Raw genomic sequence first — 14,794 nt, 5'->3', positions numbered from 1 at the left:
GCAGCAGAATCCTCACTAAAGGGTCTCAGACAGAAGCAGTTCACTGCAAAAAAAATTAAATAAACAGGATGAATTTGATCTGCAATTTGAAGCTAGCATATCAAGTCACATTAGAAGTGGACTTTCACAATCCACGATCAATTTCCCTGACATCTCGCTATATCTTTCCCCTCCCCACCCTCCCCTTTTCATTTCCTCCATTTCACAAAACCTCTCTTTTGTCTGCTCTGTCAGGGCTGGCTTCGGCCTCAAGAAGCCTCTGAAAATGAATATGGTGAAGAGGATCATGGGGAGGCCGCGGCAGGAGGAGTGCAGCCCACAGGACAACGCGCTGGGACTCATGCACCTGCGTCGCCTCTTCTCCGAGCTCTGCCACCCACCGCGACACATGACACAAAAAGAGCAGGAGGAGAAGCTCTACATGATGCTGCCTGTTTTCAACCGGGTGAGAGTGAGATGACTGCTTACATAAAGAGACAGCATCATCATAGTCTAATGTGCATTAGGATAATGCAATTTATTTTGAGCAGAGGTAGACAGAAAGTAGAGCGACTTCTGAACAGGACAGCCTCACCAGTCAAAATGCTTTAACAGAGAAGACAGATATAGTAGACATTTTATTGCACTGATACTTTGTTTTTTTTTTCTCTCTCTCTCTCTCTCTCCTTGTTAGTTTTTTTTTTTATTTTTTATAAGAGGTTGGAGGTTAGAGGATAATTAGTGATGAGACCACAACAGCAGGATTTCTTTCTACTGACTCGGCTGTGGCAGTGGTTCAGATTTCTACTTGCCCTGCAAATATTTTTACTAGCCCCCCCATAAAAAACAATTATAAATGTTGTTTTTAGCAGCACTTTTTTTTTTTTTTTTTAAATAAGAATCAGAATTATTTTTTACATTACAGCTTTTGGGCTACCAGTTGGGCTCAGTGAGATTTATTTTTAATTTTTTGTTTTAATAAATGGGATACTTTTGCATTTGGGATACAGATGCATTTAATTTATCAAAATGTACTGTAAAGACTAACATTGTTACAAAATGTTCAATTTCAAACTTTGAACTTTCTATTCATCAAAGAATCCTAATAAACTGTATCACAGTTTTCATGAAAATATTAAGTAGCACAGCTGTTTTCAACATTTTCATAAAATGTTTCTTGAGGACCGAATCTACATATTAGAATGATTTCTGGAGGGTCATGTGACACTGAAGTTTGGAGTAATGGCTAGTGAAAATCCAGCTTTGCCATTACAGATTTTTTTTTTAAATATATAAAACAATTATTATAACTGTAAAAATATTTCACAATATTACTATTTTTACTGTATTTTTGATATTGCTCACCATGAAAATTGCCACCGAAGCTGGAATGGCATTGAACACAACCAAACAAACAATCAATATTTTTGATAAAATAAATGAAGCCTTGATGAGAATAAGAGACTTCTTTCTAAAACAATAAATCATTCTACTGACCCTGAACTTACAGTAGTGTATATATATAATCAGTACATTTCATATTGGTAGAATGCAAGGACCTTAAAACATTATCTTCTTTTACAGACAAATCACTATATTCTTCTAATAATAAAAATAATAAATCCCTTTCTTCAAGCCAAATTGTGTACACTATACTTACTGTGAACTTAAACAATGAGAAGAAGAGAACCAGCAGTTCCAAGTGCTTCATTTACAGAGGCTAAGTGGCCGTTATGACATCAAGTGACTCTCGTAGGCTGGAGAAGAGCATGATGGTGCTAATCATCCAGCATTGATTGTACAGAAACTCTGCATATGTCCTCAGCAACAGCTCATCATTGTGCATGAGAGAGCGCTGACCTGCTGCAGCCTGTGTGCGTTTGGAGAGCACTTGTAGAAGTGGGATGAAACAGCCTCTCTGTTTACAATGCTGTCATATTTGATGCATGTGAAACGCTGCGTATAAACATTAACAACACAGTATGTCTCTCTTGATTTTGATTTCTTTAAACAGCAAGAGGCCTGACAGTCTAGATTTGAACATGATGGTCTTGCGCTTCTTATGAATGTTTGTGGTTAGTATACTTATTTGACTGGATATTCTGACAGCGAGACAGATGCTGAAGGGCAGTTTTGTGAATGTCTTATCAGTGCTGCTACGAAAGCTGAAGAACTCTATAAACTGAGCATACTGCTCTTCAGACGTCAAGGGAGTGACTTTTGATTAAACCTCAGCTTTAACTCACAGGTCCCCGTCTTTGTAGAGGGAAAAAAGGTCTACATGGCAAGAAGGTTGTTTGAGCTCTGTGAAAGGTGTTTTTTTGTGTGTGTGACAGGTGTTTGGGAACGCTCCACCAAACACGATGAATGAGAAGTTTTCAGACCTGCTGCAGTTCACCACTCAAGTGTCCAGGCTGATGGTGACTGAGATCAGACGGAGAGCGTCCAATAAATCAACAGGTACTTCATATTACTCCAACATCCTGGGTATTCTATTAACACACAAGAATGTATTACACAGACCTGCTCCAATCTAATTAAACTCAAAAAGTCTGAAAAAAAAAATGTGTCAGCGTGTTAAATTAAAAGTCATTACAGAATCAGACCGCACTTCTTTTTTTTTTTTTTTTTGCAAAACTTTTTTTGGCTACTTTCTGAAATGTAATGCCTACTTTTTTTTCAATCCATTCAATTCCCGATAGAGTAAAACAATTCTTTCCTATTTTTCCTCTCATTTTAATGTATTAATTAACTTTAAAATTGGCCCATTACACAAGTAAAAAAACTATATTAAAAGTGATTTAATATAATTTGTGTCCTCTATTTATTAATAAGTTTGTATAGACATAACAGTGTTGATCTTGAAGAAGTGTTCTTGCTTTTATTACTGAGGAACACTCAATCTGGGCTTTATGGTCTCTGAGTTACTCTGCTGTCCGCACACTGTGTGTTGGCAGCTTGTCTTGGCACATGATGTACAGTAATGTTTATTTTTGGTGATGTAATCTACCGTGACAGCATATGCTGCATAGATCCACAAACACCACTTTGAGCATCTCATGATACAAGGAGTAAGTGCTTAAGCATTTTGGCAGCTTTTTTAAACCATCTATTATGTTTTAACGCTTGTTTTCGAACTATATTCATAATACTTATACAATGAAAAGCATGGTGTATAATGTTAATAATATTCTGTATGTGAGATTTATGGTACTTTATTAACAATGGGTTTCAAAATGTCATTATATGATTGCATTTCCATTGGAGCAGAAAATAAGGTTCTCCTGAGTAAATCTTATTCTTTGTGAATTCACTGGGGGGGTCAACATATTGCATCTGAAAACGAGGCAACCATGGATGAAAGGGAAACGAAACTGCCTACATGTCATCACCTCTAATTGACTCAGCGTCCTTCCCCAGATGAGGCCAGTCACACACAAGCTGACGTGTGAAAATGGATTTGATCCACATGCACAGACTGTTTAACGCGTCAGTGATTCTGTTTGTGTGTGTGTGCTCCTCCCACAGAGGCGGCCAGCAGAGCCATTGTCCAGTTTCTGGAGGTAAATCAGAGCGAGGAGGCGAGCCGGGGCTGGATGCTCCTGACCACCATCAACCTGCTGGCTTCTTCGGGACAGGTCTGTGTGTTTACTGTGCAAGTAGATTTATTTAATTTCTTTAATTTTTTTTTATTTTATTTTACAAATAAAAACAAGGTCTAGAAAAAAATATATTGCACAAATACACGGAAGGTTTTTTTATGCTCACCCAGACTGCAATTATTTGATCAAAAATACTGTACAAACTTTAATATTGAAAAATCTTTGTACAATTTAAAGGATAGATCACCCAGAAATGAAAAATTCTGTCATTAATTATTCACCCTCATGTCTTTCCAAATCCATAAGACCTTTTCTCATGTTCAGAACACAAATCAAGATGTTTTTGATGAAATCTGAGAGCTTTCTGACCCTGCAAGAATTGTTGAATACAATTGTTATTTTTGCTTTCTTTGCTCACAAAAAGTAGATTTATATAATTAAGATTGAACCACTGATGTCACATGGACTATTTTAACAATGTCTTTACTACCTTTCTGGGTCTTGAATGTGGTAGTTGCGTTGCTGTCTATGCAGGGTTAGAAAGTGCTCAGATTTCATCAAAAATATCTTAATTTGTGTTCCAAAGATGAATGAAGGTCTTAAGGGTTTGGAACAACATAAGGGTGAACAATTAAGGACAGAGTTTTCATTTTTGAGTGAACTAACCCTTTAAAGTAACTGTTTATCATTCACCTACCAAAAATGTATTCTACCAAAATTTGAAAATGTAATTGTCCCTTGGCATGTCAGTACCTATGCAAAATATACTCAGAAACTGGAACCAGCCATGTTTGCCTTTGAGCACACTATCAGCAGCTTGCTTAAATCTAGAAACAGCAGGTGTAATTTGTTGAGCGTGTGCTTGGTTCACCTTATCTGGAGTTGCACAGGCCTCAGTAATCAGAGAGAGAGACACTGCCTTCTTCTAGATAAAAAAACTGGAGAACTGTGTGGTGGCTGGAAGGATTAGTATGGTGATGTTAGTACGTGTTGGATTTGACCACGAGCAGGAGAAAGGGGGCATATTCTTCATTCTGTAGTGAAAGATGGCTTCTCCAACAATGGTTGCAGACCTGACGTCTCAACTTCCAGCTTGAGGATGGTGTCACAGAGGACCTGTTTCTCAGGCTATTAATTGCTCAAACCTGTGGCAGTACTATGGTACAGCAATGAACATGATATTCAGATGGTTCTCTATAGTAATTCAAAGAATTTAATTTTTAAAAATGTAATTAATTCCTTTGATGGAAATAACTCCTGACCCGAACGTTTTAATAGAAGTGTATCTGCTATTATAATTAGCCCTTTTTAATGGTCATGTCTCCTTGTTATTTTGTATGGTTATTTTCCTGCAGTGCAAGTTGTTTATGCATTGGCCTGGTTTAATAAAGTAGGATCTCATTAATTGGATGAAGTTTAGCCAGCACTCTCAAATCTCTCTCAAGTCTGTTGTTAGCTCTAATTTTATTTTGGCTCATATAATCCTTAAGGATCATTTACCTCCATAACACACTGAAAAGAACTTGTGCACATAAAGATGGAGTGCAGAAGTGTGGCCTGATAAGTGCCCTTTCTCTTACTCTCTCACACACACACACACACTGCCTATTTTTACATTTCCTACTCCTCCTTTCTGCTTTACTGTAAATATATAATGAAAACGCTTTCTGATAAAATCTCCATGCTACACTACACATAAAACACATTTCCACCAGCTAAATGCAGACCTTTTGAAATGCGGAAACAGTGATATGGCACAATTTAGAGCTTGTCATAATCCAGAGGATGAGCTTGAATTAATTGGACATGCACCATTATCTTTTCAGGCAGGAGGCTCTAGTTAAGAGAAGTGAAACAAGTTTTTGAGAGGTGAAATATGTTTGTATTCTAAGCTGTGAGTTGCAGACAAAAACTGGTGCTCTTGGCAACACCCTCCGCCCCTCGGATACAACAAAGGTCTTTTCTTTTCTCTCTGTAAGGACGCCCTTCATGCTCTACATTCCCAATGCACCCTCAATTCACCCTCATGGACGCCGTCAAATCTTCCTCTGCGTCGAGGACTATGAGAAGTCCTACTTCTTTTTCGCTTTTCCATTGGTGTTTTTCTGTCAGACACTATCGTTTAGTGTCATGTACACTCGACCCTAGACCACATTGTCCGCAAGCGTCTCTTTATTGTTGAGGTTATCTACCACAGAGCGAGCTATTTCAAGGTTTGACCGTCTGCCCTAACGGGGGGATTTATGGAGTCCCAACTGGTTCAATTTCTCTCACAGATGGACCTTTTGCCTGAGAGGCTTTATTAGTGTAACTGTTCTATGTAAAAGACAATTAATGTTGCTAAATAGTGGATTTTTTTTTTTATTTGATAGAATGGTATGATTTATTTTTTGTGCACATAGTGTGTTTACTGGAATGAAACTGCAGAAGTGATTAATCTTCTGTTTTCCCTTTCTCATTCTCATGAAAGCATTGAATGTGACTGCTGTAATGCATCCTCCATTAAGGTTTGGCACTGCTGGGACTCTTTGGCCTTGTCTTAAGACCTGTTCCCACCAAGAACGATTACTATATTGATAACTGCACTATTGTTGAAAATTGTAGGGGTCAGTAATATATTTATTTTTTTACAAGATTAATACTTTTATACAGCAAAGGATGTGATTTATAATGTTCAATTTATATATATATATATATATATATATATATATATATATATATATATATATATATATATATATATATATATATTAGCTTTTCATTCATTCTGAAAAAAATTATAATTTCAGTAAAAATATTAAGCAGCAGAACTTTTTTTCAACAGTGATGAGAAGACATTTTTGGTGAGAATTTATTTTGTGACCATTTCTGACCCTTTGTGAGTAGACAGGTTTTTATGTGAAAGCCTGTGCACACTGCTGCAGACTGGACCTGCAGTGAAAAAAGTGCTTGGGCTGTGCATGTGTGTGAGAGAGAGAATTATTGGCTGGATTGAGCTGAATCCTTCCACTTCCTGAATTGCTTTATAAGCGGCTGATGGGATTTTATCCTCTCATCAGTGTTTCATTGGCACCGGCAGCAGGATCCTGGTCTGATTAGTGTCAGGCGAGACTGTGGCAGTGAAAAGTGAAGCTCTGACCCACCTGCAGCATTTCGTTTCAGTCATGTCCACCTGAGCCCCTTTAGTGCACAGTGATGACATCACTGATCTGCCATATATGCTTATCAGGGTTTCACAAAGGCCATTAGACTCAGACTGTGTAACGAGATGCACTGCACAAATCATTTAAGTTTAGGTTTACTGTATATCTTCTAGGCTTTTTTTATCAGTACACATAGTTTATTGGATTTAGACATTTAAGGTTGTAATTAAGTATTAGTGTTCCTGTAGCTCAACTGGTAGAGCGTTGCGTTAGCAAGCAAGCTAGTGCAAGGTTGGGGGTACGATTCCCCAGGAACACATGATAGGTAAAAATTGATAGCCTGAATACACTGTAAGTCGCTTTGGATAAAAGCGTCTGCTAAATGCATACATTTAATTTACATTTAATTTACATTTTTAATTTAATTTTACTTTTCAGTTTATTTTTAAACATGTATTCTAATTAAAATTAAAATGTATATTAATAAAGAAAGCCGTTGCATTTCACAATATTGCGGTTTTTACTGTATTTTGAATTAAACAAATGCAGCTTTAATGAGCATATGGAGACTTCTTTTAAAAAAATCTTATAGACCCCAAACTTTTGAACGGGAGTGTATAATCATTTGTAGTAACAGAAAATAGGTTATACAAGTAAAAGTTTAAAACTGTTATAATCCTCATTTTACCATTCAGTAAGCGATCTAATGATGATAATGAGGTTTTAAAGATGGTGTTTCATAGGATTGCTATTTATGCCAAAGTGACTCATCCCTTCTCTAGTCTATCTGTTAACAGAATTGTAGAATATTAAACAGGTTGCCAGTTATTCATATTCAAATACATAAAAAAAACATGATCTGCTCATTAGCTGAATTTGAATCCTGTCCTTTCTATGTTTCTACAGAAAACAGTGGACTGTATGACCACCATGTCGGTGCCCTCCACACTGGTGAAGTGTCTATATTTGTTTTTTGACCTGCCCCATATGCCCGAGGTTCCTGCTGCCACCCAGACTGAGCTTCCTCTGGCGGACCGCAGAGCTCTTCTACAGAAAGTCTTTGTCCAGGTCTCTCTGTCTTTAGGAACAGTGTTTACTCCACAAAACATTCACAAAGTGTACATATTGAGACCAACTGTGACTTTTTCTTCTCAGATCCTTGTGAAGCTGTGTAGCTACGTGTCTCCAGCAGAAGAGCTGGCCCAGAAGGATGATCTACAGCTGCTCTTCAGTGCCATCACCTCCTGGTGTCCCCCCCACAACCTTCCCTGGAGGAAGAGCGCCGGAGAAGTGCTTACCACCATCTCCAGATATGGGCTCAGCGTTAACGTCGTCAAGTACATCCACGGTAAGTTGCGGTGATGATTTGACTTCTTTCACTGTGGTTTCATTGCCGTTGCTGTGCATGGATGCATAATACTGACAATGTTTTGCTGCATGAACCCTAGTAACATTTAAACCATACGTAACTGCTTACTGTCACTCACGTTTGTGCTTTTAGCATTTTAAGAGGTCAGTGTCTGGTGTTTGCAGACACTTTTGCTAAGAATTGCTCTGCAATGATCAACTCTCGGCCCTTAAGATGGATTTAATTCCTTTAAAGTATGAAGGCATTTTTTTGGTTTACTGCAAAAAAAAAAAAAAAAGACAATATTTGTTCTGGCTCTCTCTTGCAGAGAAAGAGTGCTTGTCAACGTGCATCCAGAACATGCAGCAGTCAGATGACCTCTCTCCTCTGGAGATTGTGGAGATGTTTGCTGGGCTCTCCTGTTTTTTGAAGGATTCGAGTGATGTCTCTCAGACACTCCTGGATGACTTCCGCATGTGTCAGGGTTACACCTTCCTCATAGATCTTATGATCAGGTGAATTTTTCATGATTTATTGCATAAATATTCAGCATTTTATATTCGAGGGATAATGTGTGGTTAGGAATAGGGTTACTTTGCAGTAATGAACCACGGAAAGTACATTTTCAAACTTGCTACATTGCTAATTTCTAAATAAACCAATATTTCATGTTCTTGCACTCTTATGTTCAAAAATTCGGAATGGTAGTGATCCTTTTGAAAGCTTTCTTATATGCTGAGTTGGTGCTCAAGTAACATTTCGTATTATTATCAAATGAAAACAGTTGTGCTGATTAATATTTTTAAGGAAACCGAATCTTTTGAATTAAAAACAAAACAACAAAATTTGGTCAGTTGAGTGATCTTAATTTACTTAATATAATTTCTTTAAAAAATTCGTTATTTTATTAAATTGCTTGTATGTTTACTTATGTTATCTTAAAGGGATAGTTCTCCCCCAAAAATGAATAATTTAAAGGCACTAAGAGGCAGTGTAGTTATTTTAAATTCCGATATGATTGCGTAGTGATATTCTCTGTTATACTTGCTGTATTTTAGGTTGGAGCAGGCCAAAGAGGATGAATCCAAAGATGCTCTAAAGGACCTGGTCAACCTGGTGACCGCTCTGACCACATATGGTGTCAGCGAGCTGAAGCCAGCTGGTCTCACCACCGGAGCACCCTTCCTGCTTCCAGGTTTTGTGGTTCCACAGCCTTCTGGGAAAGGTCAGCCTTCATAAATTGACATGCACTTGACTCTTAACTTGGGTCACAGCACAGCTGGGTGTGAAAGTTGGTGATGTGAAATTCCCGGGTATGTTGAACTTTGGCCAGGAAACGTGGAAATATTGGGATTCAGATGACAAGTTTTGCAATGCAGATGCTTAAGTGGTTTGCATTACTAAAACACTTTACAGATTTAGCATGCGTCTGTACTTGCTGTAATTTAACATTTTTGGAATTCTCTTCTTGCTTCCAAACAAATAAATTCAATAAATGATTTTATTTTCATTCATTCATTCAAAAAATATGTCAATGATACTTAAATCTTTTTGAGAGCTCTCAGGACAAATTAACCTAGCTGTAATCAATGGCTGTCTAAACCTTTGAGTGAGATTATTAGTTTTCTTCCTCGTAGCGTTTTCAATTATTAACCCCCTCATCTGTGTCTGCTGCTGCCTCCCTTCATCAGCTAGATTACTCTTTTAGGCACACAAGGAGAAGAAGGGCCTGCGGTTTCTGAGGGAGAATTAAAACATTAGTGTTCACTGGCTGTAAATGGCATTAATTGGTCAGAAGGAGGCAAACGGCAGACACCTACTGTGTAATCTGGTTAGGTTATTTGTTTGGCTTGTCTTATGCCTCGCCAAGAGCCATTAAATGCTGTAATTAAAATAATTGCGGCAGATTATATTGTTTATGCACCCAGTCACATCAAGACAGAGACTGTTCATTTCCTACTTTGTAGTGTCATTTTCACTCAACCAGCAAAAGCACTCTCTGAAGTGGAAGTTCATAAAGGTTGAATGCGCAAGAATGTGTTTTTAAGGATTGCAGGGTTAAAGGACTGGCTTGTCTCGCTCTATGATCATGTGATGGTTGGGTGTTCATAGTTATTATTGCATACAGTATGTTTTTCTTGAACCCTAGCTGTATAGCTTAATTACTTTTCAGAAAGACCCAATGGAGAAATAAACACCAGTAATCAATTTTATGTTCAGACATTGGTGGCTAAGTATTCAGCAGTGTTTTAGTCGAGACCAGCTCATTTGAATCTGAATCAAGATAGCAGTAGAAGGTTGAGTCCACTTCCAAGTCCATGACAAGACCAAGACCATGAAAATATGAGCCTTGAGTCTAAGAACGCATTTTCATGGTTATAGTCTTAATCTTCTAGTTAAAGTCCAAGACCATATTATTACAGTCTTGGTCGTCAAGTCAGAGTTTAAGACCATCATATATTCATGGTCTTGGGTACTGGTTTGTTAACTGTATGACTTTCAATATGTTATTTGCCTTGCAGCTGACATGGTGTTAATAAATAAATAGAAAAATCATAATCTTGTTCTTGTTACAGACTTATGTTTTGGTTTTAACAATGGCAGTGCTTTTCATTTATGAGTATTATGTGACTAGCTGTATGTGTTATTGATTTCTTTTTAACAACAGATTTATTTGCAAGTCATGTCATGTCGGAAAGTATTCAGACCCCCTTAAATTTTTCACTCTTTGTTATATTGCAGTCATTTGCTAAAATAATTAAGTTAATTTTTTTCCTCATTAATGAACACACAGCACCCCATATTGACAGCAAAACACAGAATTGTTGACATTTTTGCACATTTATTAAAAAGGAAAAACTGAAATATCACATGGTCCTAAGTATTCAGACCCTTTGCTCAGTATTTAGTCGAAGCATCCTTTTGATCTAATACAGCCATGAGTCTTTTTGAGAAAGATGCAACAAGTTTTTCACACCTGGATTTGGGGATCCTCTGCCATTGCTCCTTGCAGATCCTCTCCAGTTCTGTCAGGTTTGATGGTAAGCATTGGTGGACAGCCATTTTCAGGTCTCTCTTGAGATGCTCAATTGGGTTTAAGTCAGGACTCTGGCTGGGCCATTTAAGAACAGTCACGGAGTTGTTGTGAAGCCACTCCTTCGTTATTTTAGCTGTGTGCTTAGGGTCATTATCTTGTTGGAAGGTGAACCTTCAGCCCAGTCTGAGGTCCTGAGCACTCTGGAGAAAGTTTTCGTCCAGGATATCACTGTATTTGGCCGCATTCATCTTTTCCTCAAATTGCAACCAGTCGTCCTGTCCCTGCAGCTGAAAAACACCCCCACAGCATGATTCTGCCACCACCATGCTTCACTGTTGGGACTGTATTCGACAGGTGATGAACAGTGCCTGGTTTTCTCCACACAGAATTGGCTTAGAATTAAGGCCAAAAAGTTCTATCTTGGTCTCATCAGACCAGAGAATCCTTCACTCTGCCATAAACCCCGACTGGTGGAGGGCTGCAGTGATGGTTGACCTTCTACAACTTTCTCCCATCTCCCGACTGCATCTCTGGAGCTCAGCCACAGCCTTTGGGTTCTTCTTTACCTCTCTCACCAAGGCTCCTCTCCCCCGATAGCTCAGTTTGGCCAGACGGCCAGCTCTACTAAGAGTTCTGGTCGTCCCAAACGTCTTCCATTTAAGAATTAAGGAGGCCACTGTGCTCTTAGGAACCTTTAGTGCAGAATAATTTTTTTTATAACCTTGGCCAGATCTGTGCCTTGCCACAATTCTGTCTCTGAGCTCTTCAGTTCCTTTGACCTCATGATTCTCATTTGCTCTGACATGCACTGTGAACTCTCAGGTCTTATATCGACAGGTGTGTTGCTTTCCTAATCAAGTCTAATCAGTATAATCAAACACAGCTGGACTCAAATGAAGGTGTAGAACTATCTCAAGAATTAAATTTAATTAAATTTATGAGTGTCACAGCAAAGGGTCTGAATACTTAGGACCATGTGATATTTCAGTTTTTCTTTTTTAATAAATCTGCAAAAATGTCAACAGTTCTGTGTTTTGCTGTCAATATGGGGTGCTGTGTGTACATTAATGAGGAACATTTTTTTTACTTAAATGATTTTAGCAAATGGCTGCAATATAACAAAGAGTGAAAAATGTAAGGGGGTCTGAATACTTTTCGTACCCACTGTACACGTCTGCATTCAGGTTGAGTGGAAATGAAAATGTGTGAGATTTTGTTTTACTACCTAGAGTCCACCAAAGGTCACTGGAGTTTCTAGAGTCTAGATGGTGGTGCAAAATGAATAGTTGAGCCAAAAATGCTTTTGTTATTTACTTATTTACCATCATGTACCAAACCTGTATGAATGAATGACTTTTGTGGAACACAACAGGAGCCATTTTTAATAATGTATTGGTTATTTTTTGTCCATGATTGCTCAAGATCCAATATCTTTTTTTTTTTTTTTTTTTTTTCTTTTTTTTTCAGGCCACACAGTCAGAAACATCCAGGCTTTCTCTGTGCTTCAGAATACCTTCTTGAAGGCCAAGAGTGGTCGATTAGCACGTATGATCCTTGAAGCCATTGCCAACATATACGCTGCCGACTATGCCAACTATTTCATCTTAGAGGCACAGCATACGCTGTCGCAGTTTGCAGAGCGAGTAGCAAAGCTACCGGACGTGCAGTCCAAGTACTTTGAGCTACTGGAGTTTGTTGTCTTCGGGCTTAATTACGTACCATGCAAAGAGCTTTTTAGCGTTAGCGTGCTGTTAAAGTCCAGCACTTCTTACGGATGCAGCATCACAGCCACTCGCACTCTTCTCAAGCTCGGTCGCCACCACCCTGTCTTCAGTGATGTCTTCCGTGAAGTTGGACTCCTGGAAGTGTTAGTTAACCTGCTCCACAAATATGCAGCACTGTTGAAAGACCCAACACAAGCACATGGCGAGCAGGGTAAATATTTTGTGAACTAAAATTAAATAATATCTAATAGTTTTGAGTATTTTTGAGAATTAGATTATTTTTTTTTTTTTAGTGTTTATTAATATTTTGAATTAGCTTGTATTTTAGTTTTTCAAGTTTTAGAAACTTAATCATGTGCTTTTGTCTTTTTTAATTCACTTTTTAAATATCTCTTTATTTTAATTCAAATAAACATTTTTGATACTAGTTATAATTTCAATGGCTTCTGCCCTCACTGTGGTCAGGTGATGCCAAGAACAATGTGGCTGAAGATCAAAAACAGCTTGCCTGGCTTGTCATGGAGACACTCACGGTCCTCTTGCAAGGCTCAAACACCAATGCAGGTAAATGTGTGCATGATCTTTTTTTAATCTTAAATTGACTTTGTAATATGAAGGTTTGGAGAGGGGAAAGAGGTTAGGAAAGGGCCACAGACCGGGACACAAACTCTGATAAAACTCTGTTATAACTCTGAAGTGTCCTGAAGGCTCTGAGTTTTGCTGGGTTTTGAAAGAGGAAATGGTGAGCAGTAGGCTTGGAATTAGACTGACGCAGTAGTTTTGGTCTCACCGTCTCTTCCTCTTAAATTGCCTTTATTAATAATCAGGGCCTCGTGGAATTTTTTTAATCTTTTGAAATCAAAAGTATTCTAAAGATAATAACAGTGATATAATTTCCATTTAAAATGGGGTATTTTGGCAAGACAGAAATAGATGTCCCTTTTCCTTTAAAATAGTACTTAGGCTTTAGTTACATCATAGCTGTAAACCATGAATATTATTTTATATGTTGTCAGAAAATAGACTACATTTTAAATCTTTAAGACCTGCCAAAGGCATTTTTTTTTTTATTTAACAGTATGCTAATATATAGATCGTCTCAAAGCTAATATACAGACACAATGCCACAAAAGTCAGTTTTTTGATTTCATATGGTCCCTTTCAAGTGCACCCCTTAGACATTCATTATAATAGTGTTATTTTGCTGCCATTTTACCTTTGTTTTCAAGCACTCAGGGACAAGTCAGAATTCATTTTCATGCTCTCAGGGCCTGCAGTAGTCTCACTCTCTGTGCTGAGTCAGGTCTCTGGCTGGGAAGCGCTTTTAACTTCAGCTCTGTAATCATTTCTCTTCTATATCATGGCTGTTGATGGTCTCAGAATGCTTTCACAGATGCACTCATGCTTTATTTATTGTTAGCCAGTCAGAATGGCTTTGTTGCAGAAAATGAGCGAGTAGTTCCAAATATAGAATTGACACTGAGGTAATCAGTCATTTCTAAATCTCACTATGGTCTTGTTGTGTCAAATATTTACATAAACAATACATTACATATCTTGCCAAGCTATAAAGTCGAAACTGAAGTTGTTTTTCAAGCTTATACGACACCGAGATGAATTTTTAATGAGAAAATCTGAATCTCTCAGGATTGTTCCGTGAGTTTGGTGGAGCCCGGTGTGTGCACAACATTGTGAAGTACCGTCAGTGTCGTGAGCACGCTCTGATGATCATTCAACAGCTGGTGCTGTCGCCTTCTGGAGATGATGACATGGGTACTCTGCTCGGCCTTATGCACTCTGCACCTTCAACAGAACTACAGCTCAAAACTGACATTCTGCGGGTGAGGCATATTTATACTGTGTGAAGAAAATAAATGCCACATTCAGCCAAGTTGTTACAGTTGTAGGTGGCAATGGAGTAAATTTGGAAAATAGTACACATATTGAAATTAATGCTTCAC

The 14,794-nt window shown here is 38.1% G+C and overlaps 1 protein-coding gene across 2 annotated transcripts in view; it reads left to right on the top strand.

The window, feature by feature from the left end:
* LOC113049130 (WD repeat and FYVE domain-containing protein 3-like) overlaps positions 1-14,794 on the top strand; it is a 65,588-nt gene that overhangs the window by 7,386 nt on the left and 43,408 nt on the right. For both annotated transcript variants that reach the window (XM_026211188.1, XM_026211189.1), the window contains exons 2-11: positions 235-445; positions 2,316-2,439; positions 3,508-3,617; positions 7,631-7,792; positions 7,880-8,072; positions 8,401-8,587; positions 9,131-9,297; positions 12,577-13,044; positions 13,299-13,397; positions 14,481-14,674. In XM_026211188.1, the coding sequence (XP_026066973.1) occupies positions 235-445; positions 2,316-2,439; positions 3,508-3,617; positions 7,631-7,792; positions 7,880-8,072; positions 8,401-8,587; positions 9,131-9,297; positions 12,577-13,044; positions 13,299-13,397; positions 14,481-14,674 (1,915 nt within the window). The remainder of the gene's footprint in view (positions 1-234; positions 446-2,315; positions 2,440-3,507; positions 3,618-7,630; positions 7,793-7,879; positions 8,073-8,400; positions 8,588-9,130; positions 9,298-12,576; positions 13,045-13,298; positions 13,398-14,480; positions 14,675-14,794) is intronic.

This window comes from Carassius auratus, chromosome 30 (genome assembly GCF_003368295.1).
Source record: "Carassius auratus strain Wakin chromosome 30, ASM336829v1, whole genome shotgun sequence".
NCBI classification, from domain to species: Eukaryota; Metazoa; Chordata; class Actinopteri; order Cypriniformes; family Cyprinidae; genus Carassius; species Carassius auratus.
Note: the sequence above shows the minus strand (reverse complement) of the source record. Positions and strands in the feature narration are given on the sequence as shown.